General features: G+C 43.6%; 1 protein-coding gene across 2 annotated transcripts in view; it reads right to left on the bottom strand.

Moving 5' to 3' along the window:
- KCNH1 (potassium voltage-gated channel subfamily H member 1) overlaps nt 1-27,500 on the bottom strand; it is a 415,212-nt gene that overhangs the window by 212,368 nt on the left and 175,344 nt on the right. For both annotated transcript variants that reach the window (XM_059904358.1, XM_059904366.1), the window contains exon 7: nt 16,922-17,351. In XM_059904358.1, coding sequence (XP_059760341.1) covers nt 16,922-17,351 — 430 coding nt within the window. The remainder of the gene's footprint in view (nt 1-16,921; nt 17,352-27,500) is intronic.

Raw genomic sequence — 27,500 nt, 5'->3', positions numbered from 1 at the left:
TACAGAGTAAATCTCAAATTTACCCCAAGTATCTGCCTCTCTCATGAAGGGGGAGATGGGGCTTACTTTCCTGTCTCCAGGTGGTAAATCATAGAGGCACGGAAAAGGAGAACTGCTCCTTGGGGGCAGACATTGAAGTGGGCCCATCACCAACGTTTGTCTCTCCTCATCTCCACCCCTAAGAGGGAGACAGCCAGCCAAGATGCCCAGCCTGAGGATAGTGAGCTGCTGTCAGCATGGAAAGGCCTGGATCCCTCCAGTAGGTTTCTTGTTCTGTGATCGCTTTACGTACCTGGAAACATGCACCTATAAGCCCAACTCGCGGCCTCTAAGGAACCTGGGAATGTAGCAGGCAACGGCAAAGCCATGTCAAGTACTTTTCTCACTCATATGCATAATTAAGGTCATTAAGTTATGAACGTGAGAACATTCAACTGGAGGTTATTTAAATAATGAGATAACTGCTTTGCAAGAAGCCTGATTAAAGGGGGAAAGCAGCAGCTGAGTCATAAGCCCCGCAAAGTAGGGACCTCGCAGAAGCCCCCACGCAGTGCAAGACAGCATCCTTCTCAGGCTCTGTCCCCGCTGGTCCCACGACCCTCTCTCCCCAGGCCTCCCCTCTCCCCATCCCCACCATGCAAGGGCTCCATCTTTACCGGACTCATAGCTGGGGAGGGAGGGTTGATAAACTCAGTGGAAAATATGGAGAAATTCTCTTTGGGGCACTGTTATTTATCTCAAAGGCCAATGGTATGAATAAGTGAATAATGCCTGCCATTTCACAACAAGAGGAGAAGGCTCTGGAGCCAGGGTGCATGGGGGCAGGACACTTTCTCTCAGTTCATGGGCCTCTGTACCCTTTTTGAAAGTGACCTGGGGTCAGACAACTTTTTGCTCACTAGGCAATACCCACATCTCTACCTGGGTTGGGGACAGAGAGGAGGAGGAAGAGGAATAATAACAGTGATTAATAACTCCAGCCCTCTTTATTTGGTACTGACTCTGTGTCAAGCCCCCTCTCAGGGATTTCGCAGACATTACATCTACACCTCACAACCACCCTGCCAAGTAGACATTATCATCTCCATTTTGCAGATGAGGAAACTGAAGCTCAGAAGATAACCCTTGGCTTTGGGAAGTTCCCAAAGCCACACGGAGAGTGAGCAGCTAAGGGAACGCAAGGAGAAGAGAAGAACATCTCTACTGCTTATTTTCATCAGAGGGCCTCCATCACTTTGCCCTCCCTCATGACTCCCCACACCTTCAGCCCCTTAGAGAGGCAGAAGCAGGGGCAAAGAGTCAGCACAGAGGGAAGAAAGAGCCACACCCTGAGAGCTGCCTGTACCGCCAGGATCTGGCACAGGGTAGGTCTGAGTACCTGCAGTTGGAGTCTGTGAATCCCAGCTCCTCCACTTCCCAGCTGATTTGAGGCAAACGACTTACCACCTTTCTGTGCCTCTATTTTCATATCTGTAAAATGGGAATGATGATAATAGTCCCATCTCATAGCACTGTGAGGTTTAAATGAGTCATTAGGAGTTAAGAAACCCTGGTCTACAGTAAGTGTTCAGTAAAGCTGAACAGCTCTTAGTATCATCGTCAGCAATGTCATTATCCTGACTGATCCAAACATAGAAAAGCAAGACATTCCGGTACTGAGCTTCCAGACACAGAGCACTGGAGGCTTGTGGTCAATTGTCCTCCCTTATATTGACCACGGTGCAAGTAGCCAACACAGACCCCTCCCCAAAGCAGAGCACTGGTCCTCCTCTACGGTCAATCAGCCTTCAGTTCCTGACATGTGGCCCTGAGGCCAGTGAACTCAGATTATTGCTAATAATAAACAGTTCACACTGAGAGTTTCGAGCAAGAGAGCTCTTTGTGAGGCTCACGTCTTTCATCTCAGTGAAAAAAGAACAAGGTGGAACTGGCCCAGCTGCTCCTTGGTCTCAGTGGGGTTCCCAAAGGGGCAGCTGTGGGGTGCCCAGGGGACACCTCGGAACACTTCGATGTAAGATCTGGTTCTTCCACTCAGTAGCTGTGTCATGGGAGAAAGTCAGTAAGCCACTCCAAGCCTCACTTTCTCAACTGTGTTACTACGAGGATTAGGTGGCATAATGTATACAATACACTCCGTTTACTGCAAAGCAGTGTATCAATGTGGGGAACTAGAATTCCTATTTTCATTCTCCCTGAATCAAATCCACTAACTCCAGTGTAAGCATTTACTTCCCTCAAATCAAGCCTCACCTGCACACTCCTCTCAATTTCTCTCTGTCTCAGCTGGTTTCAGGGTCCCAGGGGTGCAGCTGGCTAAAGGGGCAATGCGGGCGAGAGAGGCACAGTCAGGCCTGAACTCCTGGAGACGGAAGTCCCTTCCAGGTGCTATTTTCAGCTGGGCCAGCTGTGGAAAGGGCAGCATGTGACCTCATGCTAGTCCCCTCCCTGCCCCAGGCCCCGTGCTCAGCTTCTAAGCCTGGGGATTAGAAACAGCCAAGTCTCCAGGGCCAAGCTGACGGTGAGGAGGGGGGTCTGTGATTGAATACGGGGCGGGGCGAGCAGCCGCCAGCTTTGGCTGCCAGAGCATCGTGGCAGACCTGGTGCCAGGGGACCCAATGACAAGATGCTGCTGGGTCAGATAGCCCTGTTCAACACCACGTGCCCCCTCCCAGACTCAGGTAACACTCAGGAGCCTCCCCTGGAGAGCAATGCTGATTGTCATTCCACCCAGTGACCATCTTGGTTCCAGCTTTCAGCAGTATCCCAGAAAAATTAAGATATTTTCATAACCATTTCCCAGGTCTCCTTTTACCAATGGGAAAAAGAGACATTCAGTGGGTGAAATTCACAAAGCAGTGTTTCCAAGTATCCTATCCATAATAAAGTTGTGAATTTATGAGTTGCGTCTTGCTATCAATTCAGCACTTTTGGCACATTCACTCTGATTCTCTGATAGATTTAGGAAGCTTCCCTGTAAGTTTCAGAAGTAGTGGGAGGAGGAAGTGTTACCAGAGTATGTACTACTATTACACAATAGAACGTGAAGGAATAATTAAATGGCTCAGAACACCCTCAAATTGATGACATGTAAATCAAATTCATGGATGACTTGAGGCAAAGGAGGTAATAACCATAGTAACCATAATCTACCAATAATGGGTAGATTAAAGATCACCATCCTTAAACATGGCAAAAGCACAAGCAGCAAAAGAAAAAAATCAGAAAAACTGGACTTCATAAAATTAAAAACTTTGTGCAAAGGACACCAACAAGAAGATGCAAAGGCAACCCACAGAATGAAAGAAAATATTTGCAAATCATATATCTGACAATCAAATAATCAAAAACAAATCTAAAATTGTAATTTGGTCAAAGCTGCATCCAAGCACACGGGGGCATAAAGGCTGGAATTTACATGCAAGGCTCCAGGAGCCGCTCAGATGAGAGCAGTGCAGGGAACTAACGGTGCTTTCCAGGGTTAAGACCTCCAATTAGTCAGGGAACAAAGGCCCTCCTATAGCGTCAAGAAGTTGTACCCCAGTGGGGAAGGGTTCACCCTATTGGTAGTCACGGAGTTGGGTCCAAAAAGCCAATAGTAAAAGCAAAGAATGGTAGAAATGTGGTTTCTCCATATAGAGATGCTTGCCAAGCACAAGCTTTGTCTAGGAACTTGGGATAAGGTGAGATTCTGTGAAAAAGCAGGAGAGAGAGAGAGGACAGCATGCATGGTGTCTTCTATCCCAAACTAAGAACATCCAAGTCAGGGTTTAAGAAAAGAATCCAGAATTAAAAGAAAAAAAATTTTTAAAGCAAGACAAATGAAAGTGTTCTACTACTGGCAACATAATGTGATCCTGTTCTGTCTTGGTGCCAGAGTTTAGCACAGGTGGGAGGAGGGCATTTCACTCGCACTGGAGCAAAGTCCAGAGCTCCTGCATGTCATTGCTGGTGACATGGAATGAATAACATCAGCACTTTGGCAGAGAAGAAGATCCACAGCTCAGCAGGGTGGAGGTCGCAACTGGGGAACCATGTCATAAGTGACAGGAGGGACCAAGGAAGGAAAATGGATACTACGTACCAGGTGGAAGCAGAAGGCATCTACAGTCACTCCTGAGTGATGAGACATCATTCATACCTCTTAAACCATACGCTAGGTTCTAATGATCTTGCTGAAAAGGGATAGAAAAAGAAATCGTTGTTTTGTTCCTACTACAGTGACGTTGTCCCATGACTATATCCCCAGATTTGTGCAGCCAAGGAAAATGGGGAGACACATTTGGATAAATGTCAGATCATGGACTTGGCCCCAAAAAGCCAACTAGAAAAGCAGAAGATGGTAGAAACGTAGTTCACAGTAGAACCTATGGAATAACTTAGGACTTCTAGCTGGTGCCAGCGAATTTTAATTAACAGTATCATGTAGTAGTCAAAAATACAAATCTGAAATAAGAGCAGGCTAAAGAGATGTTGAGATGCGGTGAGGCGTGATGGAAAGTGCTCAAACCTTGGAGGATTGGGAGTTTTGGAGACTTAAGTCCTTTTCTCGCTCTGCCACTAACTAGTTGAGTCACCTCCTCTCTCTGGGCCTCACCTTTTCAGCTACATGATGACGCTGTTAGAACAGATGGTCTCTAAGACCCCTTCTAGTTCTGATGCTCTTTCAATCTATAAATGTGGTTTCACATGAGGAAAGCCATGGTCCCACTCAGTTCTGCTCTAGTCACATTATAGGCAGACAACCGAGTTTAGTCCTCATAAGAGAGACACAAAAAATCATTATTATCTAGATGGAGAAAGTTCTCAGAACCACAGAGAAGAAGTTGGTTTTATCCATCTTGAAGAGGTGAAGCCTCAAGGCAGACATAATAGTTCTCCAACGTTTGAAGCACTGTTGTGTAAAAGAAAAGCTAGATTTCTCCCACAAAGTCCCAGGAGTAAAGAGCCAAGAACAAGGGGTGAAATCCACAGGGAGGGAATTTTAGCTTTATATAAGAGGGAAATTCTTACCCTTGAGCTTATCTGGAAGTGGAATGGCCCCATCCTGGGGGCATTCAAACTTTAGGCAAGAGATTCAAGGATCTAACCGGTAGGTGACCTTGATGACACCTGAGGTCCTTCTCAATTCCAAAATTCTTTAAGTACCCACGAGATAACTGGAGATCTGGTTAATTATCACAGAAAAAGGATGGCTGATTATCCATATGTCTTCACCATTTCTAAGTGGTTGGCACACAGTAGGGGGTTAATAAATATCTGTGGAAGTGAGGGAGGGAGGGAAGGAGGGAGGGAGGGAGGGAGAGAAGCAAAGACCAAAGGCCCAGATCACACATTCCACTGTGTGCTCAGAAATCTGCCTCCTGTCTACGTGTTAAGATGCTGGGTTCCAGCCAAGGCCTCCAGTGTCTGCCTGTGAGCTCAGCCAGTGTAATTAAACACCTGAGTTTCCCAGGAGGGATGGAATCAAAAAGACTGCCAGAGGAGAACCTGTGGCTTCTGCTTCTTCCCTGACTTTCCGCTTGCTTTGTGGCAAGGCCAGGCCTGACAGGTAGTCCCGTGGCCCGAGAGCTCCCCTTGCTTTGTGCTGTCTCTGCAGAGCTGCAGTCAGCCTGCTGTTCTCAGTTAAGCTGTGCATTTGTGCCTTGCTTTGCAGGGACCCTTTAGAGTTTTTGTTGTTTCTCCAATGGGTGCATTTTGTTTCCCTCATCCCTAACCCAGGGAGCTCGGAGAAGGGGGCCTGGCCCTCAGTTCTGCAGTTATGATCAGGAAGAGGGACCCCCCCCTCCCCTGCTCTAGCTTTGCCACCCCCATTCCAGCCCAGCCCAGCCCTTCTTCCCATCCCTAAGGAGGAACAAGGGTCACCCTGCTGCACGGGGTTAGTGCTACAAGTAGGGCACTGCAGCTCTACAGAACTCACTGGCAGTTTTTCACAGATTTGATTTTCTTTCTCAGCCTCCTGCTCTGATTTTGCTCTTCCTACCAAGACCTCTCTCCTTGCCAAGCTTTCTTGCGGTGACAGTGGGTTTTTATCACCATGTAGCTATGATTCAGAGCCAGACCTCTAGCTGAAAAGAACTAAAATTATTCTCTCTCACACACGCACAGAGGACCACAATGGGGAAAAGTGAAAGTGGAAACATTTTTCAAGTTTGCAAAGTCACTCTCAGGTGAGGATTTATGGAGTCGGCCCTGACAGCCCCTCGTTTTGCAGCATCCTCACCAGAAGATTTCTGTCTTGACGTCTGGTTCCACCAACAAACCACTGTCAAGCTCTTCTGTATGCAAAGCATTGTGCTACCCTAATTCCATTACCACCTTTGAACACAACTCCTCCTTCTCCTCTAAAACCCCAGCCAATGTCCCTGGCTGAACTGTTAAGCAAAACATGCAGACTAAAGGTGCTGGGAGAATGGCATCACCATCAAGCAACCTGCCATCTATGGCTCCAGGCTGAGCACCAGACGGAAACATTCTGAGAGGGAAGACCCTTTACTTTCATTTATGCCAGTGAACGTGCGTCATCCCCATTTTACAAATGAAGAAACGGGCTCAGGAATTAAGTACCTTGTTCACTTGACTATTAAGTTGTGGAACCAAGGATTCGTACCCATGCTGATCTCTTTTGGTCCCATGGACTGCCTCTGTCATAATGATTTCAGAAATTAAAATTATGCTCCTGACCTAATGTCTTCTGCACGTGCAGCTTGACAGGTTTTGATGGCAGGGAAGATTAGTTTTCAGAAACCATCCTCCTTATCTAGTCTCCTCTCTGGTAGCATCAATTCAAAAGGGAGCTGTCCAGGAAAAGGGGGCGGTCTTTGATGGAGACAAGCTGACCAATACCGTGGCTGCGGCACCTTCAGTCTAACAGAGTGACAGAATGCAGAAATCACTGGTGGTATCCTCCAAGTAAAAAAATAAAATCTGCAAGCCAGTGATTTCTTTTCTAAAGGACAGACTAAAAGATTGAGACCTGGTGTTCAAATACTCCAGCAGCTTAGCCTTACTGCTACTTGTTGCAATCCCCGTCTCTTGGCGTGTGATGGGCTGTCGGAGGTGGTCACCAAGCACCAGCCTCCTGCAGGAGGGACTCTAAGAGGCTGACAAGCCAGGAGGCACACGGCGGGCACTCAGCCCCTCTCAGATCAGCACGTCCTTCCTTCTTTCCTTCCTTCCTACCTTCCTCTCTTCCCGCTGTCCTACTTGGCAGGAAGGGATGGCGCTGCTTTCCCTGCAGCCTTCTGCTGCACGGCCATGGTCATGGGTGGCAGTGCGGACTGGTGGACAGACAACGAGCTTGGGATTGGAAATCTAGGTTTCAGTTCTGACTCTACCAGTCATAAGAAGGTTGACCCAGGGGAAGATAATTGAACGCTTCGAGCCTCAATTCCCTCACCTGTAATACTGGAATGATAACACCTGTGACATAGCAGTGTCAGGAGACTTAATGAAGCATATGTATAAAGCGTCCTACACATAGCGTATGCTCACTAACGTCATTATTAGTGCTCTGCTTGCCTCTCCACCTGTACGTCACACAGATCCTACCCATTATTCACTGGCTAAGTAAAATCTCCTCAATGCCACTCTTACCTCCACTTTATAGAAATGATCACGGTCTCCCAGAAGTCTGAAAGCACAAATTGGCTCCACTTATTCCACGAACATTCACTGCTTTCCAGCTTCACATGGTTTCTCCTGTTCGCATTAGTGTTTCCCAAACTAGATGGCAAGCAACTCGAGGAAGGGATGATGTCTTATTTTAACTCCTTTACTGCATTCATTCAATATTTACTGAGCCCACTGTGGACCAGGTAATGGCCCACACGGCCCCCGACCCCAGGCAGCTGAAGTCTGACTGGGGAGACATCTGCAAAAAAGATGCAATGAGAAAGATCTTGGGAAGGGCCGGGCCCAGAGCTCTTCCCAAATAAATGGGGTCTATACTCCCTGAGCCCGCTCCTTGACCCCTGACTGTGTGAGGGGCCCCTGCACATGTTTCCATAACAACCTGTCCTTTCCTTAGTAGAGACTCATCTCACGTCACAGCCATTTCTTATTTACTGATCTGGTCCCCCGCAGGAGACCATAAGCACCATGAGGGCAGAGCTTACATCTCTCTCATTCAGTGCTCCATCCTCAGTACTCATGATGCCTGGCACGTGGCAGACACTCAAAAAAATGTTTGTTAACCAAATAAAGAGGTACTCAGACTTGATTGATTGAGGTTCTGGGGAATTGGCAGGTAAATCTAATGTTTGTCTTCTTAGGGACCATACTTATTCATGTATTTTTTAGAAAACATTTCCCTGGTGGGCTTTCCTCCCATCACCAATTTTAAAGAAGGAAAGGAACATGATTTTCTCCTGTATGATTTCGCCCTAGCTGTCTGTAGTTGTCAGCCTCGCATTTGAGAGCCACAGTAAAGGCTTATCCAGCTGAAGAGGTGTGCAACTTGATTAGTCAAGTTTCTTGCTGAAAATAGAATGGAGGTGAACCACCCTTCATCCACCTTCACCTCTTCTCATCAAGCTCTGAGGACATCCCACAAAGGAACCAGGTGCCACAGTCCACTGGCATAACCTGTGATCCATGGCTACCAGCACCAACTGCTACCATGGTGATCTGGAAGTGCAGGGAAAGCACTGAGCTGGGAGTGATGACACGGGCTGGAGCCCAGCTTTGCTTCTAACTAGCTGTGTGACCTTTGGCAAGTTACTCCACAATTTCCTTATCCAAAAAAACCAGAGAATACTACCTGTCCCATGGAGTATTGAGAATTTCAAAGGAGACAACAGACATAGAAACAAAAGACTTGACTACAGCAACATCTCCACAGGATAGCTCCCACTTGGATGAAAATTACATTTGAAAAGACAAAGAGGATTTTGCAAGTGACATGGGTATCCACAAGGTCAGAGACAATACCCCTCATCCAGTTGGCTTCCCACTGTCAGAATTACCTAACATCTAAGACTATTGTTGTAAACGCTTCTGCCCAGTGCAGTAATCCAGCTGCCTACGAACAAGTAATCCAGTGTCTTCCCACAACACACAGTCAGATATTTTTGTCATCATAATTATCATTTAAAATAACAGACAAGGCTTCCGGGGAAAGCACGCCCTCTCTGCAATCCTTCCACAGCCCCCTTCTCTAACTCTTTTCCCTGCCCCCAACAACACACACACTAAAGAGAACACTTTCCCCTACCCAACATTCCAACATAAATCAGCAAGGGAAGCAACAAAGTGAAACTCTGATGTCAGATAAAACTGGGTTCAAAACCCAGTTCAGCCACCTCTTACGCTGTGACCTCATATAAGTTACTTTGCATTTCTGAACCTCAGTTTTCTTACCTGCAAAACAGGAATGATAAAGCCCACGTATGAGGTTGTTGAGTAGAGTTCCCAGCATGACATCGGCATATCTTGGTGCTCAGCGCATGAGTGTTTCTAGTCCCTTCTCTCCTCCAGGGAGAGCACTATCACTCCATTTGGTACCATTTCCCACCCAGTGAAAATCCTGCCAGTCAGGTCTGGGAAGTGATGCTTCCCAACCACACAAATGACTTTCTCCTCCTTTAAGAGCTTCCCCTAACGTGCTCTGCGGTCAGGCCAATTTTTTTTTTTTTTTTTTTTTTTTTTAGAGACGCTTTATATCTAGGGAACCTCACATCCAGATATACACACTTTAATGGCCTGTACATTAAACACTGCAATGCACCTGATATTTTATGCAAGTTCAAATCTGTGTAAAGTAGAGCACACCCAAAGGGCTAACAAATGACTGAGAAGCATCATACTTTGATGAGTCCTAGAAATGTAGTACAAGAGAGGGAAGGGGGGGGGGCGGCCAGGGAGAGAACTACCATTGTTTGAACACCCCATGTGTGAAGCACTGTGCTAGGTACATGGCATCATTTCATTTTTTCAGCCTGAAAATGTGATCAGGGAGGGGCTGGCATCTCCATTTTCAGTGGAGGAAACTGCCAAGGTTCAAAGCATTAATCAAGAGTAGAGTTCTATGCAACTAGAGATTATCATACTAAGTGAAGTAAGTCAGAAAGAGAAAGACAAATATCATATGCTATCACTTATGTGTGGAATCTAAAATATGACACAAATGAACCTATCTACAAAACAGAAACAAATTCAGACATAGAGAACAGACTTGTGGTTGCCAAGGGGGAAGAGGGGGAGGGAGAGGGATGGACTGGAAGTTTAGGGTTGGTAGATGCAAACTATTACATATAGAGTGGATAAACAACAAGGTCCTAATGTTTAGCCCAGGGAACTATACTGAATATCCTGTGACTAAACCATAATGGAAGAGAAAATAGAAAAAGAATGTATATATGTGTACAACTGAGTCACTTTGCTATACAACGGAGACTGGTACATTGTAAATCAACTATACTTCAATTAAAAAAAAAATTTTTTTTTTACAAAGTAGAGTTCTAAAGAACTGGCCAGTTCTAAAGCCTGTGCTCTTCCCCACATTCCAACAGTATGTGTCCAGGCACAAAGGAGAAGTGGAAGGGCAGGGAGACCCACAGGTCCTGCCCTCTGGGAGCCTAGAGTTTCACAGGAGCCAGTCAGAAATACACTTGAGACAAGAAAGATAACTATGAAGTCATAAGAATATTGACAGAGCAGTGTGACTCTAAGTGCAAGTAAGTAAACCCAAAGCAGGGTCTTTCAGCCTTAAAAGTATGGAGACAATGAAGGGCTGAGAACCAGGAGGGAGTAACCAGAGACGGTCTTCTGGAGGAGAGGTGGCAGGGATGCAGAGGACAGAGAGTAGCCTGAGGTTGTGTTAAAGATGGGGAGACCCACCTGAAATGCAGAATGGCAAACAGAACTTTTTAAAAAATCATGTTCTAAAGAAAAATAAGCTGATTTGCTGGCTAGGAAAAAAACTCTAAGAATAAATGAGACATGAATAGTTATTTCTGCCATAGTATTCTGGACACTGCCCCATTTCCCAAAATAAACATAAACCCAAAATGAAATTAAACAGCATTCCCATGCTCCTGAGAAGGGAGAAGCAATCATTATTTTTTTTCTAAGAACAGGAAGGAAAAAAAATTAACTGAGATGAGCAAGAAATAATCGCTATTAACAACAATAAAATCATAACACCTGAATGTAGATTTTCAACTTTTCAAAGAGCTATCCTACGTCATTATCTCATTTAGTTGTCACTTCAACTAGGTGAGACGGTCAGGAGAGCTTCTTACCCCTAATCCACATGAAATGAGAGGGTACAACCTAAAGCAGAGAGCAGATCTAGGACTTGAACCCAAATCTCTCAAATAACAATTCAGGGATGAAGCTCCAACAGGGCCTGCCTGTCATGGAGGGCTAATGTTTGCTGGTATCAACTGAGGGGAGATGAGGAGAGGGAGAAAAGCTGGGGTAGACACACACTGCTGGTCATCCCTCACTAACTGTTCTCCTTGTCTATATTACTGTATTCCTACCTGGATACCTGACCACCCAGAAGAAGACTACATTTCCCAGCCTCCTTTGCAGCTAGGTGTGTGGCCAGGTTACCAAGTGCCAGCCAATGTGATAGGAACAAAGGCAAAATGCACAACTTCCTAGTCTTGCTCTCAAAAGGAAAGAGTTCAGCCAGACTTCCCCTTCCCCTTCTTTCTGTTTTCTGGAAAAAGAACATACGGCCAAAGCTGGAACGGCCATATGGGATCCCAATATGGAAGTCATGTATTTAAGACAGCAGAGAAACCTGGCCTCTGGTGACTGCAGAGCAGTCAGACCAGCCCTAAGCTTTTAGGAAACACAAACTCTGTTGATGCTACTATTACAGTGTCTCTGTCCAATAACAGAACCTGCACCCTAACTAATAAAGATGTTTTGCCAGTATCACTGAATACCACTTCTAAAACTCCAGAACCTTCTCAATTGTTTGGATTCAACAAGACCATACATAGTTATTAAGAGTCTGTGATGTGTCTGAAGTCTCCTAAGAGTATCTTTACAGCCTCCAGGGAGATGTGCCCAGTCATTTTGGAAAAACCAGTATATTGGCATAGAATGCAAAAAGGCATATTCAGCAAAGGTGAATGAAAAGAAATAAGAATGTTTAAACAAAATCCTGAAGGAGCCAGGGAAAAGCTTGCAAATAATAATCTAAGCTGAAAGGGGGTCACAAAGCATACTGCATGGGGGTGAGGTGGTAGGGTCAAAGGTGCAGGGTGCAGGTTACTCGTGTCCCTTCCCTCCAAGAAAGGAGGTGATACAAGGAAACCCTAGGGCTGAGCCCGAGCTCCCAGCCCCCCACCCGGGGGACGGAGTAGGGGGAGCTGACTGAAGCGCAGATCAGGATGAGATCTGGCCCAGCAGAAGAACTAGGAGGTGCTGCTGTGGACTAAATAGATACTCACAAGGGTCCCTTCAGCACTGACATTCTGCTCTGGATTTAAGGAGCTGAGATGGGGGAGGAAAAAAAAAAATTCAAAGAGACAGGTGTCGTGCAGTGCTGGGGGGTGGAGAGTATCTGGAATAGGAGTACGATGTCTAGACCCCCTGCCATTATCAGAAAGAAAGGAAACGAATGTGGCTTAATTATAATGACAGGATGACAGCAATGACATTATGAGGAGAGAACAGGAAAAGCACAAAGCCCATATTAAGAAAATGGGAACTGTCACTTCACCATCAAATTCTCCCTGGAGAGTATCCCCCAGACAGGGTCATGTCCCTAACCTGAGACGGATACCCCCAGCTAAAGGGACTCTCACCCACCCCCAGCAATCCCTCCCCCTTGGAGGGGGTCCCTCAAAGGCCCCGGCAAGGCTCAGCCCACAGGGGAGGCTCCGCCTCCAGGCCTTAGTCACTGGCTGGTGGGCAGCAGGCCCACCATCTCTGTCATACTCACAGCCCCTACCACCACTAGACCACTGACTCCCGGCAGTGACACCCACAGGTACAGTCTCCGATCCTCAGAGCCCATCAAGGGAGGCACTCAGTACGTGCCTGCTGAGTGGGGGCATCCTCTCCCAGGTGACACACTGAGGGCCAGAGTGGCCCTGTGTTTCTCTCAGCATCACCAACACACAGGAGGACCAGATGTGCAAAAGAGGGAACCCACCCATCACACCTCAGGGTGAGCCCTTGCTGGAGATCACCAAAGACCCGCACGAGGACGGCAGGAGGATCAGGGCAGGGATGGCTTGCCCCCGACCCAGGTCAAGACCCCATAGTGGAAGTCAGACATACAATCAGGCATTTGGAGACACCATAGATCATCTACACCCAGAGATGATCACAAATGCTCATTTTAGCCAAGTCTTCACCTCTTCCTATTGCAGTTTTCTTTTTTTTAAATCAGAACTGAGAAAGGTGGGCAAGCTTGAAAATATTTAGTTTTCCAGCTTCCTGGCATCCTCTGGGGAATTAGCCAAGTTATAATAAGATATTCAGTAACAGAGCACAGAGAGGAGAAGCAACAGAGGCTTCTGGATAGTCTATAATATGGTTAATACAGGGCAACAGAATAGTCAAGAAATACTATTACCAATGCATGTAAAATTCAATGCAAAGAGGAGAAAATCACAATGTTACCAGTACTTCAAAGTCCATTGGCTTTGTGTCTCTCTACTCTCCTTGAGGAATGCTGGCCTGACTGCCGGGGGGACGGGGAGGGAGAGGCACTGACCCCTTGGCACAAATGCAGGCTGCGGTCAGTGCTCTCTGTTGCCCGAGATCCTGCTTCTGGGGTTATCCAATCCCGTGAACCATGCAGTAAGGATGCAAGCGTGCACATGTGCATACAGGCAAAGCAAGATAAAAGAGAGCCCCGTAAGTCTAATAAGACATCAGCAGCTGTCCTGAACAAAGGTTGTTCGGAATGTGAGTTTACAAGGATAATTACCACCACATTACACAGAGTGCAATAACTCTTGTTGTTAGCACCAGAATTTGTCAGATGTCACACGGAAAGGGGAAGAGCTGTAACTGTAAGTGACAGGTTGCTGAAAAAATGGTTGGTTTCTGAAGCACCTGGTCCCCTGAGTCTGTACCATAATCTTGTTCTTAAAACAACAACAATAGGCAAGAGTACAAACACTTTCCACTGCAGAAACTGCCAGTTTGTTCAAATTTATGGAGAGAATTTTCAAAGTGTGAGTGTGCCAGTGAGGGCAAGCTGCTGGAGTCTGTGTTCTCAGCCCATGCCACCACAGGTGGGCACCATGGGGAGAGCCGGGCTTGTAATTCAGGGAGTTCTGGATGTGAATCCTGTCTGCCCTGCTTACCAGCCCTGTATTCTGGGGAAAGCAGTTAACTTCTCTGAGCTTCCATTTCCTTGTAAGATGGACTTAATAATCTCCAAGGCATAGAGTTGTTGCGAACAGTAGTTGTATGTAGAGTACTTATCACAGCACCTGGCAAATAGCAAGTGATCAGGAAATGGGGCGACTATTAAGCTGACTTGCCTACCTAAATATCATAGTTTGCTGCATAATGCAGAGGTGACTGCCTGCGTATTACACTTTTTTAAAAAAAAGAAATGGAAACATCACAAAGCTCTGAGAAGGTGGGGAGAGAAAAGAGGTGATAATAATTGTTTGGGTTTTCCTTAGAGACTATAGCCAGGAAATTATGCTCTCCAGAGGAGAACGGTTTTGGAAAAACAGCTTATCCTCATATACCACCAGAGCTGTTTTCTTTCTTTTCTTTTCTTCCAGGTAAAAAGCTGCAAGGAAGTCTCCTCATATTTGAAAGCCTTTGGGGAGCTCATGAAATGGAGCCCATTTCCTAACTGACCACCCACAGTAAATTTTCTGTAATGCATATAATGAAGTATTTCGATTGACAGAGCATCTCATCTTGCCCTCTAAGAGACAGAAATTGTGCCCCGAGCACGGTGCATCTGGTTGTTTACTGCTGCCCCAAGGCTCACAAAATGCTGCAAGCACAGCCTAGAAAACTGGAGATGTTAAGGCTGAAATAGTTCTAGAAAAGCAAAGGTCTTAAATCCTTTTACATGACATGAGAAAGCACCTCAAGTTCTAATTAAGCTAAAGCAATTAGCCACCCACAGATACTTAATGCTGCTTCCCATGGTCAGGCAATCATCTCTATTAAAACCCATTTTAAAGAAAGGAGCAGATCCAAAAGCTCCACGGCACACACTTCCCACAAATCAATTATGCCTTAGACACATTGAGGCAAGCTCTGGGCCTGGCAGAGGGTGCTTTTAGGAAAAGATGGCATCAGACCTGACGAGGTAATTGCAAAAAAGGAGGCAGCAAGGCAGCAAATGGGACACTCGGTGGTAACAAAATCCACTTGCAGAAGGGGACACTGGATCGCAGATGGGTTGGACAAAGCAAGACCAACTGAAGCCTCAGTTTCCCTGGCCTTAGAATTCCGTGGTTGGTGTAACAAGGCATCAACCCCACCCTGAAGGAGTACATCAAGCAGAGGGGTTCCTGCCTGCGTGTGAGCTGACTACCGTCCAAACTGATGCTGCACAGGACTGTCCTCTCCCACATCACAGCGTGTCATGGAAGCACCGACAGGGTGCATCTGGCAGGTTCACAGTGAGTCCAACCCACTCAAGTTCATGTGCTTTCCCCAGTCCAGTTAGGTCTAGTCAGTACTCCCTAAGTCTCCCTTTAGTGAGGGAAGTTCATTGTTGTTTCCAGCCCAAGGCTGTTTCCAGACTTGGCAATAGCAACAGCGACACAATGGTCAATGGTTGAGTGTTTGAAAATTAAGTACAGCCATCCCTCTGTCCACAGGCAATTGGTTCCAGGATGAATAGGTTTGCAGATACCAAAATCCACGGATAGTTAAGTCCCTTATATAAAATGGCATAGTATTTGCATATAACCTATACACATCGTCCCATAGACTTTAAATGATCTCTAGATTACTTTTAGTACCTAATGCAATGTAAATGCTATGTAAATAGTTGTAAATACAATGTAAATGCTATGCAAACAGTTGCCGGCATGCCACAAATTCACGTTTTTGGAACTTTCTGGAATTTTCTTTTTAATATTTTCAATCCCTGGTTGGTTACATCTGAGGATGCAGAATCCATGCACACAGAGGACCAACTGTACCTTCCTCAAGAACTAGGGTTGTTTCTGTTTTTCAGTCCAGTCAAGTTAATCCAAAAACCCACTACTTCTCAACTGAACAAGAGACTTTTTTCTTTCCCATAGGTTTTTTTTTTTTCTTTTGGATTTAGAAAATCTCAATCATCAAGCAGACATCAAAAATGCTGATCTAGATAAGCACTGTCCAACAGAAATAAGATATAAAATTTTCCTAGGAGCCACATTAAAAAAAGCAAAAAGATATATGAAACTATTGTATTAGAATATTTTATTTAACACACTCTAACAAAAATATTACTGTATAATCAATACAAAAGATTATTAATGAGATATTTCAGATTTTGTTCTCATACTTTCTTTTTCTAATACCATATTGGACTGTGCAGATCTAGAGCTATCTTTAAATTGACATGGAAAGACTTCCACAATTCACTGCTCTATGAACAAGGAGTTTACCAAGATGTATAGCATGATCTCATTTTAACTATAAAAATCTGTTTCTGTGTGTTCAGATATGGATAGACAATAATCTGCAACACCAAAAGGTGATAGCAGTTATCTCTAAGAAGTAGAATTATGTATGGTTGGTCATTATTTTCTACTTTGTGCTCTTTTGTACTTTCTAAATTTCTTTGCAGTAAACATGCACTGCTTAAATTATCAGGAAAACTATAAAGCTAGCCTTTAAAAAAAAAATCTCTCCCTTATTTTAAGCTATACCACCCTGATCCTGCTGGCACTGTAGCCACTGTCCTATTTCCAGCTAACAGAAAGGATGGACAAACATAACACCCCCTGCCCCTTGCGCCAGCCACTGTCATACTTACAGCCAATCATCATGATGGCCACTGCAAAGATCTTCTCGATGTCTGTGGATGGGGCGATGTTCCCAAAGCCCACACTGGTGAGGCTGGTCATGGTGAAATACAACGAGGAGATGTACACGGAATTCTTGCTGGGACCCCCTTCCCATTTCCCTGAGCCGGACCCATTAAACTGGTAAGGGGTGCCAATGTCCATCGCCAGCTGATAGAGCCAGCTGTTGTTGCGGATGGTCTTGGTGTCCTCGTCAAAGATCTCATAGTCCCCGATGCTGTACCAAATGCAGGCCATCCAATGAGCAGCCAGCCCAAACACACACACCAGCAGGACCAGCACGGCTGCCCCATATTCAATGTAGTGGTCCAGCTTCCGGGCCACTCGCCCCAGACGGAGCAGCCGGACAACCTTCAGAGAGCTGAACAGGCTGCTGATGCCCTGGAAGAAGAGGAGCACAGGGTCAAGGCCAAGAAACAAAGATACTAACAACTCCTTCCCTCCACTCACCAGGGCTGGTCCTTCAGCACAGTGTATTCCCTGAGATGCAATATAAGGCAACCTTTAAAACATTGTTTCAAAGTAAGTCATAATATGGAGAAATGCTCCATATATACTGTACACTTATTGTATATATTTGTATACTTATGCACAATATAATTAGAAGTTTTTCCAAGGTATATGGAAAGGAGATTTCCATTAGCTTTTTTTGTTTTTTACTTCCTTTAAAAAGCAAATAAAAAAATAAGACAGGGGCTTCCCTGGTGGCGCAGTGGTTGGGAGTCTGCCTACCAGTGCAGGGGACACGGGTTCGGGCCCTGGTCTGGGAAGATCCCACATGCCGTGGAGCAACTAGGCCCGTGAGCCACAACTACTGAGCCTGCACAACTGGAGCCTGTGCTCCGCAACAAGAGAGGCCGCAATAGTGAGAGGCCCGCGCACCGCGATTAAGAGTGGCCCCCACTTGCCGCAACTGGAGAGGGCCCTGGCACAGAAACAAAGACCCAACACAGCCAAAAATAAATATAAAAATAAATTTAAAAAAAAAATAAGACAAATAAAATTGGAATTTTATTCTAATTATATTCTGTATAAGTATACAAATACATATGAGCATTTTTCCATATCATTACTCATTTTAAAATAATATTAAGCCCTCCAGAAAGTAGGCATAGAGGGAACTTTCCTCAACATAACAAAGGCCATATATGACAAACCCACAGCCAACATCGTCCTCAATGGTGAAAAACTGAAACAATTTCCACTAAGATCAGGAACAAGACAAGGATGTCCACTCTCACCACTATTATTCAACATAGTTTTGGAAGTTTTAGCCACAGCAATCAGAGAAGAAAAAGAAATAAAAGGAATCCAAACTGGAAAAGAAGAAGTAAAGCCGTCACTGTTTGCAGATGACATGATACTATAAATAGAGAATCCTGAAGATGCTACCAGAAAACTCCTAGAGCTAATCAATGAATTTGGTAAAGTAGCAGGATACAAAATTAATGCACAGAAATCTCTTGCATTCCTATACACTAATGATGAAAAATCTGAAACAGAAATTAAGAATACACTCCCATTTACCATTGCAACAAAAAGAATAAAATATCTAGGAATAAACCTACCTAAGGAGACAAAAGACCAGTATGCAGAAAATTATAAGACACTGATGAAAGAAATTAAAGATGATACAAACAGATGGAGAGATATACCATGTTTTTGGATTGGAAGAATCAACATTGTGAAAATGACTCTACTACCCAAAGCAATCTACAGATTCAATGCAATCCCCATCAAACTACCACTGGCATTTTTCACAGAACTAGAACAAAAAATTTCACAATCTGTATGGAAACACAAAAGACCCCAAATAGCCAAAGCAATCTTGAGAAAGAAAAATGGAGCTGGAGGAATCAGACTCCCTGACTTCAGACTATACTACAAATCTACAGTAATCAAGACAGTATGGTACTGGCACAGAAACAGAAATATAGATCAGTGGAACAGGATAGAAAGTCCAGAGATAAACCCACACACCTATGGTCACCTTATCTTTGATAAAGGAGGCAAGACTATACAATGGAGAAAAGACAGCCCCTTCAATAAGTGGTGCTGGGAAAACTGGACAGCTACATGTGAAAGAATGAAATTAGAATACTCCCTAACACCATACACAAAAATAAACTCAAAATGGATTAAAGACCTAAATGTAAGGCCAGACACTATCAAACTCTTAGAGGAAAACATAGGAAGAACACTCTATGACATAAATCACAGCAAGATCCTTTTTGACCCACCTCCTAGAGAAATGGAAATAAAAACACAAATAAACAAATGGGACCTAATGAAACTTAAAAGCTTTTGCACAGCAAAGGAAACCATAAACAAGACCAAAAGACAACCCTCAGAATGGGAGAAAATATTTGCAAATGAAGCAACTGACAAAGGATTAATCTCCAAAATTTACAAGCAGCTCATGCAGCTCAATATCAGAAAAACAAACAACCCAATCCAAAAATGGGCAGAAGACCTAAATAGACATTTCTCCAAAGAAGATATACAGATTGCCAACAGACACATGAAAGAATGCTCAACATCATTAATCATTAGAGAAATGCAAATCAAAACTACAATGAGATATCCCCTCACACCAGTCAGAATGTCCATCATCAAAAAATCTACAAACAATAAATGCTGGAGAGGGTGTGGAGAAAAGGGAACCCTCTTACACTGTTGGTGGGAATGTAAATTGACACAGCCACTATGGAGAACAGTATGGACGTTCCTTAAAAAACTAAAAATAGAACTACCATATGACCCAGCAATCCCACTACTGGGCATATACCCTGAGAAAACCATAATTCAAAAAGAGTCATGTACCAAAATGTTCATTGCAGCTCTATTTACAATAGCCAGGACATGGAAGCAACCTAAATGTCCATCGACAGATGAATGGATAAAGAAGATGTGGCACATATATACAATGGAATATTACTCAGCCATAAAAAGAAATGAAATGGAGGTATTTGTAATGAGGTGGATGGAGTTAGAGTCTGTCATACAGAGTGAAGTAAGTCAGAAAGAGAAAAACAAATACAGTATGCTAACACATATATATGGAATCTAAAAAAAAAAAAAAATGGTCATGAAGAACCTAGGGGCAAGACGGGAATAAAGATGCAGACCTACTAGAGAATGTACTTGAGGATACAGGGAGGGGGAAGGGTAAGCTGGGAGAAAGTGAGAGAGTGGCATGGATATATATACACTACTAAACATAAAATAGATACCTAGTGGGAAGCAGCCGCATAGCACAGGGAGATCAGCTCGGTGCTTTGTGACCACCTAGAGGGGTGGGATAGGGAGGGTGGGAGGGAGGGAGATGCAAGAGGGAAGAGGTATGGGGACATATGTATATGTATAACTGATTCACTTTGTTATAAAGCAGAAACTAACACAACATTGTAGAGCAATTATACTCCAATAAAGATGCTAAAAATAAATAAATAAATAAATAAAATAATATTAAGGGTTGTGTAAAATTTCATATTAAGTAATGAAATATTTTAAGAGTTGTATATTTATTTCATATTGTATATTTCACTCTAATTATATTGTGCCTACATATACAAATATTTATGTGTTGAAAACCAGGAAACACACATGGAAAAACATATAAAACATTAGCAGGGTTATTGCTGCACTGTCAAGTTATGGAATTACAGGCAATTTTTGTTATATTTGTATATATTTTTGTTACGCTTATATATATTTACTTTACAATTACAAAAAAATAGTTTTTAAGATAAAAATAAAGAAACAGCTGAGAAGAATAAAGAATTGAGATTCTGTTTTCTCAGGAAAGTTACAAATTCTTGGAAGGCTACATCACTTCCCTCAGGCCAGGTATACAATCAGACACAATCTACTTAATCACAGTCAATCAAGGAATCTCAGAGCCAGAAGAAGCCTGATTTCACCTGGTCAAGCCTCCTCCTTCCAGTCCCACCGGGACAGGCCTATTCTCCAAATAGTAGTTCTCTAGGGAATAGCACTGTGGTAGGGGCAGGAATACCAGTGTAGAAATCTGTCAAATGGGGTCTGACGCCCAGGTAAGCCGCTAACTTCCTACGTGAATGTGGACAATGCAGCTACCTCTTAGTTCCCTTGTCTAGACAATGTGGGAGGTGGACTGGGGGAGCTCTGCATCTTCTCAAAATGCTCATGAACTTTTATCTCCAAAGGGAACTGAAACATATTACAGAAGCTGTACATTCAAAACCTCAAAACTCCTATTCCAAAGTGATTCCAAGGTGTAGGAAAGGAGATTTCCATTGAACTTTTCCTACTTCTGTTAAAAAGCAAACAAACAAGCAAATGGCATAAAGACATTTCTTTGAATTAAGACTTTGGTCTCCCTTATGTAGCAAAAATCCAGCAGCAGAATGATGCCCTTCACCAGGTAGAATGAATGACTTTTCACTATCCTAAGGACTGGACAGTTTCCAGGTCACTGCTATTCCCTTTTGTCCTCCATACCCTTAATGACAACCCCCAAGGGTTAGGATATGTCACAGACAGAAGGAAAACATGTAAATGCTTTCTAGTGAGTCTGTGTCAGAGGCTCATCAACGCTGCTTTCTTCTCCTGGGCACATAGCTAACCACATTTCCCAGCCTCTTTCCATCTGCGTGGGTCTCTGGAACTAGTTCTGGCCAGTGGAATGTGAGGTGAAATGAGTGTCACTTCCAAGCCAAGACAGCTAAAAGTAAGCATGCTTTCTCTACAAGCTTTTTCTTTCCCCTGGCATGCGTTCCTTGAGGCCAAGTACTGAAGATGGTGGATGTACAGCATGGAAGGGGCCTGGGTACCTGGACGACTATGTGGAGCACCCCCTCCCCCCCAAATCATCTTGAAACTTATTGTGATGTCAATAAAAAAAGGAACCTCTGAAGTAAGCCACTGAAACTTTTGGGGATATTTGTTACAGCAGCTATCATTAGCTGTCTCTGACAAATGAACACACAAACCATATGGAGCATAGCCTTGGCAATAAAAACCACAGGTCAGGTTACCACAAATTATTTCACTGAGGTAGGGGTGAAGGAGGTGGGATTTATTGCCCTTTAAAACAAACAAACAAACAAACAAGGACTTCCCTAGTGGTGCAGTGATTAAGAATCCGCCTGCCAATGCAGGGGACATGGGTTCGATCCCTGGTCCGGAAAGATCCCACATGCCGCGGAGCAACCAAGCCCATGCACCACAACTACGGAGCCTGCGCTCTACAGCATGCGAGCCGCAACTGCTGGGGCCACGTGCCACAACTACTGAAGCCCGCGCACCTAGATCCCATGCTCTGCAACAAGAGAAGCCACCGTAATGAGAAGCCCGCGCACTGCAACAAAGAGTAGCCCCCCGCTCGCCACAACTAGAGAAAGCCCGCACGCAGCAACAAAGACCTAACTCAGCCAAAAATAAAACAAAAATTTTTTAAAAAACACAACAGTTTTGTAGCTATAAAACTCATAAGAGAAATAATCATATCTGGCCCAACATACACCGGCCAACAGATAATAGTGGGTTTTTCTAGGCCAAGAGACTACATCCCCAGGGTTGGTTCATCCAAACTGCTAACTATGATGAAGTTTACCGTTGGCATGTCCAGTATTCATCCCCTGGATCCCCTTTTCCCTCCATGTGCTTTACGCAAAAATCTGCCATGAGAAAATCCTCATATTAAGGTGTAAAAGACTGATGAGGGTAAATGGGTATCCCCTCTCCACAGAGTATTTGCATTTTATCAGAGGGAAACCAGCTTCCAATAGTGAAATTAAAAGCACCCACAGCCTGGATGAAGGAGATATTTTGGGAGGCAAAGGAGCCTTTTTGATGACTCAGAAATCAAACACATATAAGCAGCCACTTATTTGCCACCTCCTCATAAGGAGGTTCCTGAAATCATCTTTCAAAGCAGTTCTACTCTGAAGCAGAACTTATCACCCAGGGCAAAATGACTGCCTCGTCATTTTTTCCTCACTCATATTCAACCCAAAGCAACACTTATGGAGAACTGACTATGTACTCCGTGTGCTAATGCTACAGGGAAGATATTAAAATGGTGCTGTCTTTGTCTTCTTGCTCACTATTGCATCTTCAGTGCCTGGCATGTGGAGGATGCTTGATAGAAAGAAAGGAGAGAGGAAGCAAAAGCCTAATAACTAATGAGAGATAATAAATAACTAGTTATTAGCAGAAGCCTAATAACTAATATGATTAGTGAAGAGATACTTCTACCTAATAGTCACAGAACTTGAGAGCTGAGAGGGAGCATAAAAATCATCTAGTCCAGCTCCTCTGAGCCCAGCAAAGTCTTCTAGAGCTCCCTTAAGGAATGGTCATTCAGCCTCTCCTTGAACTCTCCCATACCTCTTGAAGATCCCATTCTGTGGCAGGCATTCACAGAGATGAACAACTGGGTCCCATCACCTTTCACATCTCCCTTATGCTCCATCTGCACTTCATCCTTCTTCCCTTCTCCATCCCTTCCCAGCGGCCACCACATCACATGCAACTACTACCCAAAAGCTATGCTATCCTCTGGCCATATACTCCAGACAACACAAGCATCCCAGACAGTGGATGCATACTGGCATCTCTGTGCCTGCTCCCTCAGCCCAGAATGCCCAGGTCCCCAATTTCTGCCAGCTGGTACACTAGTTATCCTTCAGGTCTGCCACTACCTCCACCCTACAGACTTCCATGACCACCCCGGAGTCACAACCAATCCCTCACCCCTCCATGTGTCCACGGTATTCTGTATCCATCACTTTGCATTAAAGTTTCCTATACCCGGTTCCCCAACTACATCAGAACTACATCTTCCTGAAGGTAGAAGCCATTTGTTATTCATTTTAGAAACTTCTTATACTGGGTTGAATAGTGTTCCTCCCCAAATTCAAGTCTTTCCCAGAACCCCAGAATGTAACCTTATGTGGAAATAGGGCCACAAATGCAGGTATAGTTAGTTAAGATGATGTCATATTGGAATATGGTGGACCCAGAATCCAGTGTGACAGGTGTCCTTATAAGACAAACACAGAAAGACACGTGTGACTATGAATGCAGAGGTTGGAGTGATATGTCTTCAAGCCAAGGAATGCCAAGGATTACCAGCAACACCAGAAGCTAAGAGAAAGGCATGGAACAGATTCTCTTCTAGAGCCTTCAAAGAGAGGATGGCCCAGCTGACACCTTGATTTTAGATGTCTAGCCTCCAGAACGGTGAGAAAATAAATTTCTGCTGTATTAAGCCACCCAGTTCGTGGTAATTTGTCACAGCAGCCCTAGGAAACTAATATATCTATACAAGGATTAAAGCCAGCACCTTCTCAGAGAAGGTCTCAAATGTTTTCTAAACTAAATTGAAGAGTTTGGCTTATGAGAGAATTCTTTCTCATTTTAACGAGCTTCTGGAACAATATAAAATAAGCACTTCCTCATTGTGTTATCTGTGTATACACAGATGCTCTATTACACGGTTTTGCATCAGTTCCCTCTTATTGCACTAACAGTTGGAATTCTAGCTGTTGAAAAGCATTTCAAGCTATTAATTTGGTTTTGTTTCTTATTTGCCTGAAGTTCAGTGGATTAGATAAATAGAATATTCCAAACTTCTTAAAAATTTTAGTACGCTAAAAATATGACAGCACCATATGGTAGAGAATCACATTTCCCCAGGGACTTCTTATATCAGAAGTCCTGCCTCACATTTAAATAGTTCCAGAGAGTTCTTTATCAAAACCTTAAAGTTAAGAAGAACCAAGGATTTCAAGTTGAGTCCACATGGCTGGAGGACAGTGAGAACCTGGGCTGGTGAGCCTCATCATTGAAGGCCAACAAGTACAAATGGAAGGAAGCCTTCTGAAATCTCAATAACCTCAGCTGTAGTGATCTTGATGTTATTCAGATTGAAATGGACATTTGGTAATTATCAGATTCATTTGTGTGTGAACTATCAAGTTTTGCCTACTTAACCCGGACCAAATTATTTCGTTAACTTGGGCTATACCTTGCCTCAACTAGCCATATTCACCAATCTTCTGCTCTTTTTTTTTTTCCTGTCGTACACATGAAAACAACACTGTCACAGACTGATGACAAAGTGTTATTGAAAAGAACAACTCAATCTTTCGGGTTCTTGAAAAGTCTCCCCAGGCTTCCGAGTCTGTGTGGTGACACACAGCAACCATAGCAAATTCTGCAGGTACACTCTATTTTTTTTTTATTGCTTTCAACCTCACATTACTCAAAATTACTCTTCTCCCACATCCTCCTCCAGCTAAAGGTCTCCTTCATATGCTTCCTCAGAGTCCTCTAGAACCTATCCTCATGCATAGAGAAATTCCCAGCCTCAGGATTTTCATGGATTGTTCCCACCACCTTCCTGCTTTAGTTGAAACTGACTCTTCCAAGCACCTTGCTTTTCCCCATCCTGGAGTTAGGAGTAGGGAGTTTCAAACTCCACACGTCCATCAAAAAAAAAAAAAAAAGAAAAGAAATTCACCTTCTTTAAGATTCATGCCATCCAGCAATACCACCTCCTCATTATTGTCATCTGATTATTGATAGTTAACATCTATTGAATGCTTACAAATATGCCAGAACTTGGGCTTCATCTTTTATTAATTATCCTATTTATCAACTTCTCTGTCCCTCCCTTTCATCACCTGGCTGCCAGCCCATCTCCTGCTATCAGCATGGGAAACTTTAATGTTCATGGGGAAAAATCATTCAACACTCCAGTCTCTCTACTCCCAGTGACCTTCACCCCCCCTCCACATCCTGGGCCTGGTCATCACTGGGAACCGCTCCATCTCTGAAATCTTACACACCAGCATTCAACACAATGACTACACACTTCCATTCCTCCCACTTTCTCCTTTATCCCATCCAACCTGCTCTTGGGCTTCTCTTTCATATCTCTATCACCATCTATTTCTATCTCATACCTCTATCACCAAAACAAATGTTTTCTGTACCTAACATCCTTTTTTTTTTCTCTCAAGTTCTAGAATTTATATACCAGTGCTATTCTCAATAGACACAAACTGAAAATCACTGATATTGTAATACACATTGGAATAAATTAATTAATAGTTAAATGTTTACACTATGGAATCCTATGCAACAGTGGCAATGCATGATCACAACAACAGGCAACCATATAGGTATATTCACAAACAACATAAGGAATAAAAAAGCCCAATCCAAAAGTGGTTATCCTGTGTCATAACTTAATAACCTTTTTCCTCCTTACATTAGCCAGACTTGAACCCTGACTACTACCACAATGTGGGATGGACTCTCCTCCCTTAGTTCCCACAACACATCTCTTTTTTTTTTTTTAACATCTTTATTGGAGTATAATTTCTTTACAATGGTGTGTTAGTTTCTGCTTTATAAAAATAATTCCCCAAAGCATTGCTCTTGGCCTTTTTCTCTTCGCAATATACCCCTTTCCCTGGGCAGCTGCATCCATTAATGTGGCTTTAACCACCATCTATATACTAATTACCTGTAAATCCATCTTTCCAAACCAGACATTTCTCCTGACCTTAAGACCCCTATGGGCATGTCACTGGGATACCCCATGGCTTCCTCAGTCTGACATGTCTAACCCTCAGCCCAGCTCCTATTCCCCAGCTTAGAGAATGTGCCCAAGGTATAGTCTCCCAAGTGAAAAACTAGATGTCTTCATCTTAGCTATGCAAACTTTTAATTGAATGTTCTTTTTACAAGGGTGATGTTAAGGCATATCAGTATTCCAATGCATAATTTGCTGCCATTTGGATAAAAATAGAAAAATATTTTCTTGTCTATATACATAATATCTATGGAACTATACATAAGATACTAGAAACACTGATGGTCCCAGGAAGGGAGATTCTTCATTGTAATATCCTTTTGAATGTTATACCATGTGAATTTTTGTTTATCCAAAAATTTTAAAAATTAAATTGTAAAAATAATTAAATACAAGTTTTAAAATATGACCCAACCATTCAATGGCTTTCATTGTCTTCTGAATAAAATTCCATTAGTTTAGCAAAAAAAAAAAAAAAAAAAAAAGGCCTCTGTAATTTGGTCTTGGACAGCTTCATCATTCACTGCTTCCCTCCCAGGCATCCTCTGCTTTAATCATATCAAATTATTTGTGATTCCACAATCACACTATGCCCTCATGCCTTCACACATGCTGTTCCTTCAGACTCAAGCACTATTCCCCTGGTTGCCTGCCTGGCAAACTCTTACCCATCCTTAAGGACATTTCTCAATACCCCAGTGGTAGGATGAGTCACATATTTATTACTAAAATTGTGACTGTATCAAGTTTAAAAGTAGTTCACCTTTTAAAATAAATATTAGAGTGAACTCAAATTTATCCCAATAATAGTATTACTCCCTTGTTTGAATTCTAATTTGCTTTCTTGACCCATAGAAAAAGGAGTATAGGCACGGTGGCACCCTAGAAACTGTGGATCTGATATCATATTCAGGAACAAAATCCACTGAGTGTCTGTGATG

Source organism: Balaenoptera ricei, chromosome 1 (assembly GCF_028023285.1).
Source record: "Balaenoptera ricei isolate mBalRic1 chromosome 1, mBalRic1.hap2, whole genome shotgun sequence".
NCBI classification, from domain to species: domain Eukaryota; kingdom Metazoa; phylum Chordata; class Mammalia; order Artiodactyla; family Balaenopteridae; genus Balaenoptera; species Balaenoptera ricei.
This window is presented reverse-complemented; position numbering and strand designations above follow the sequence as displayed.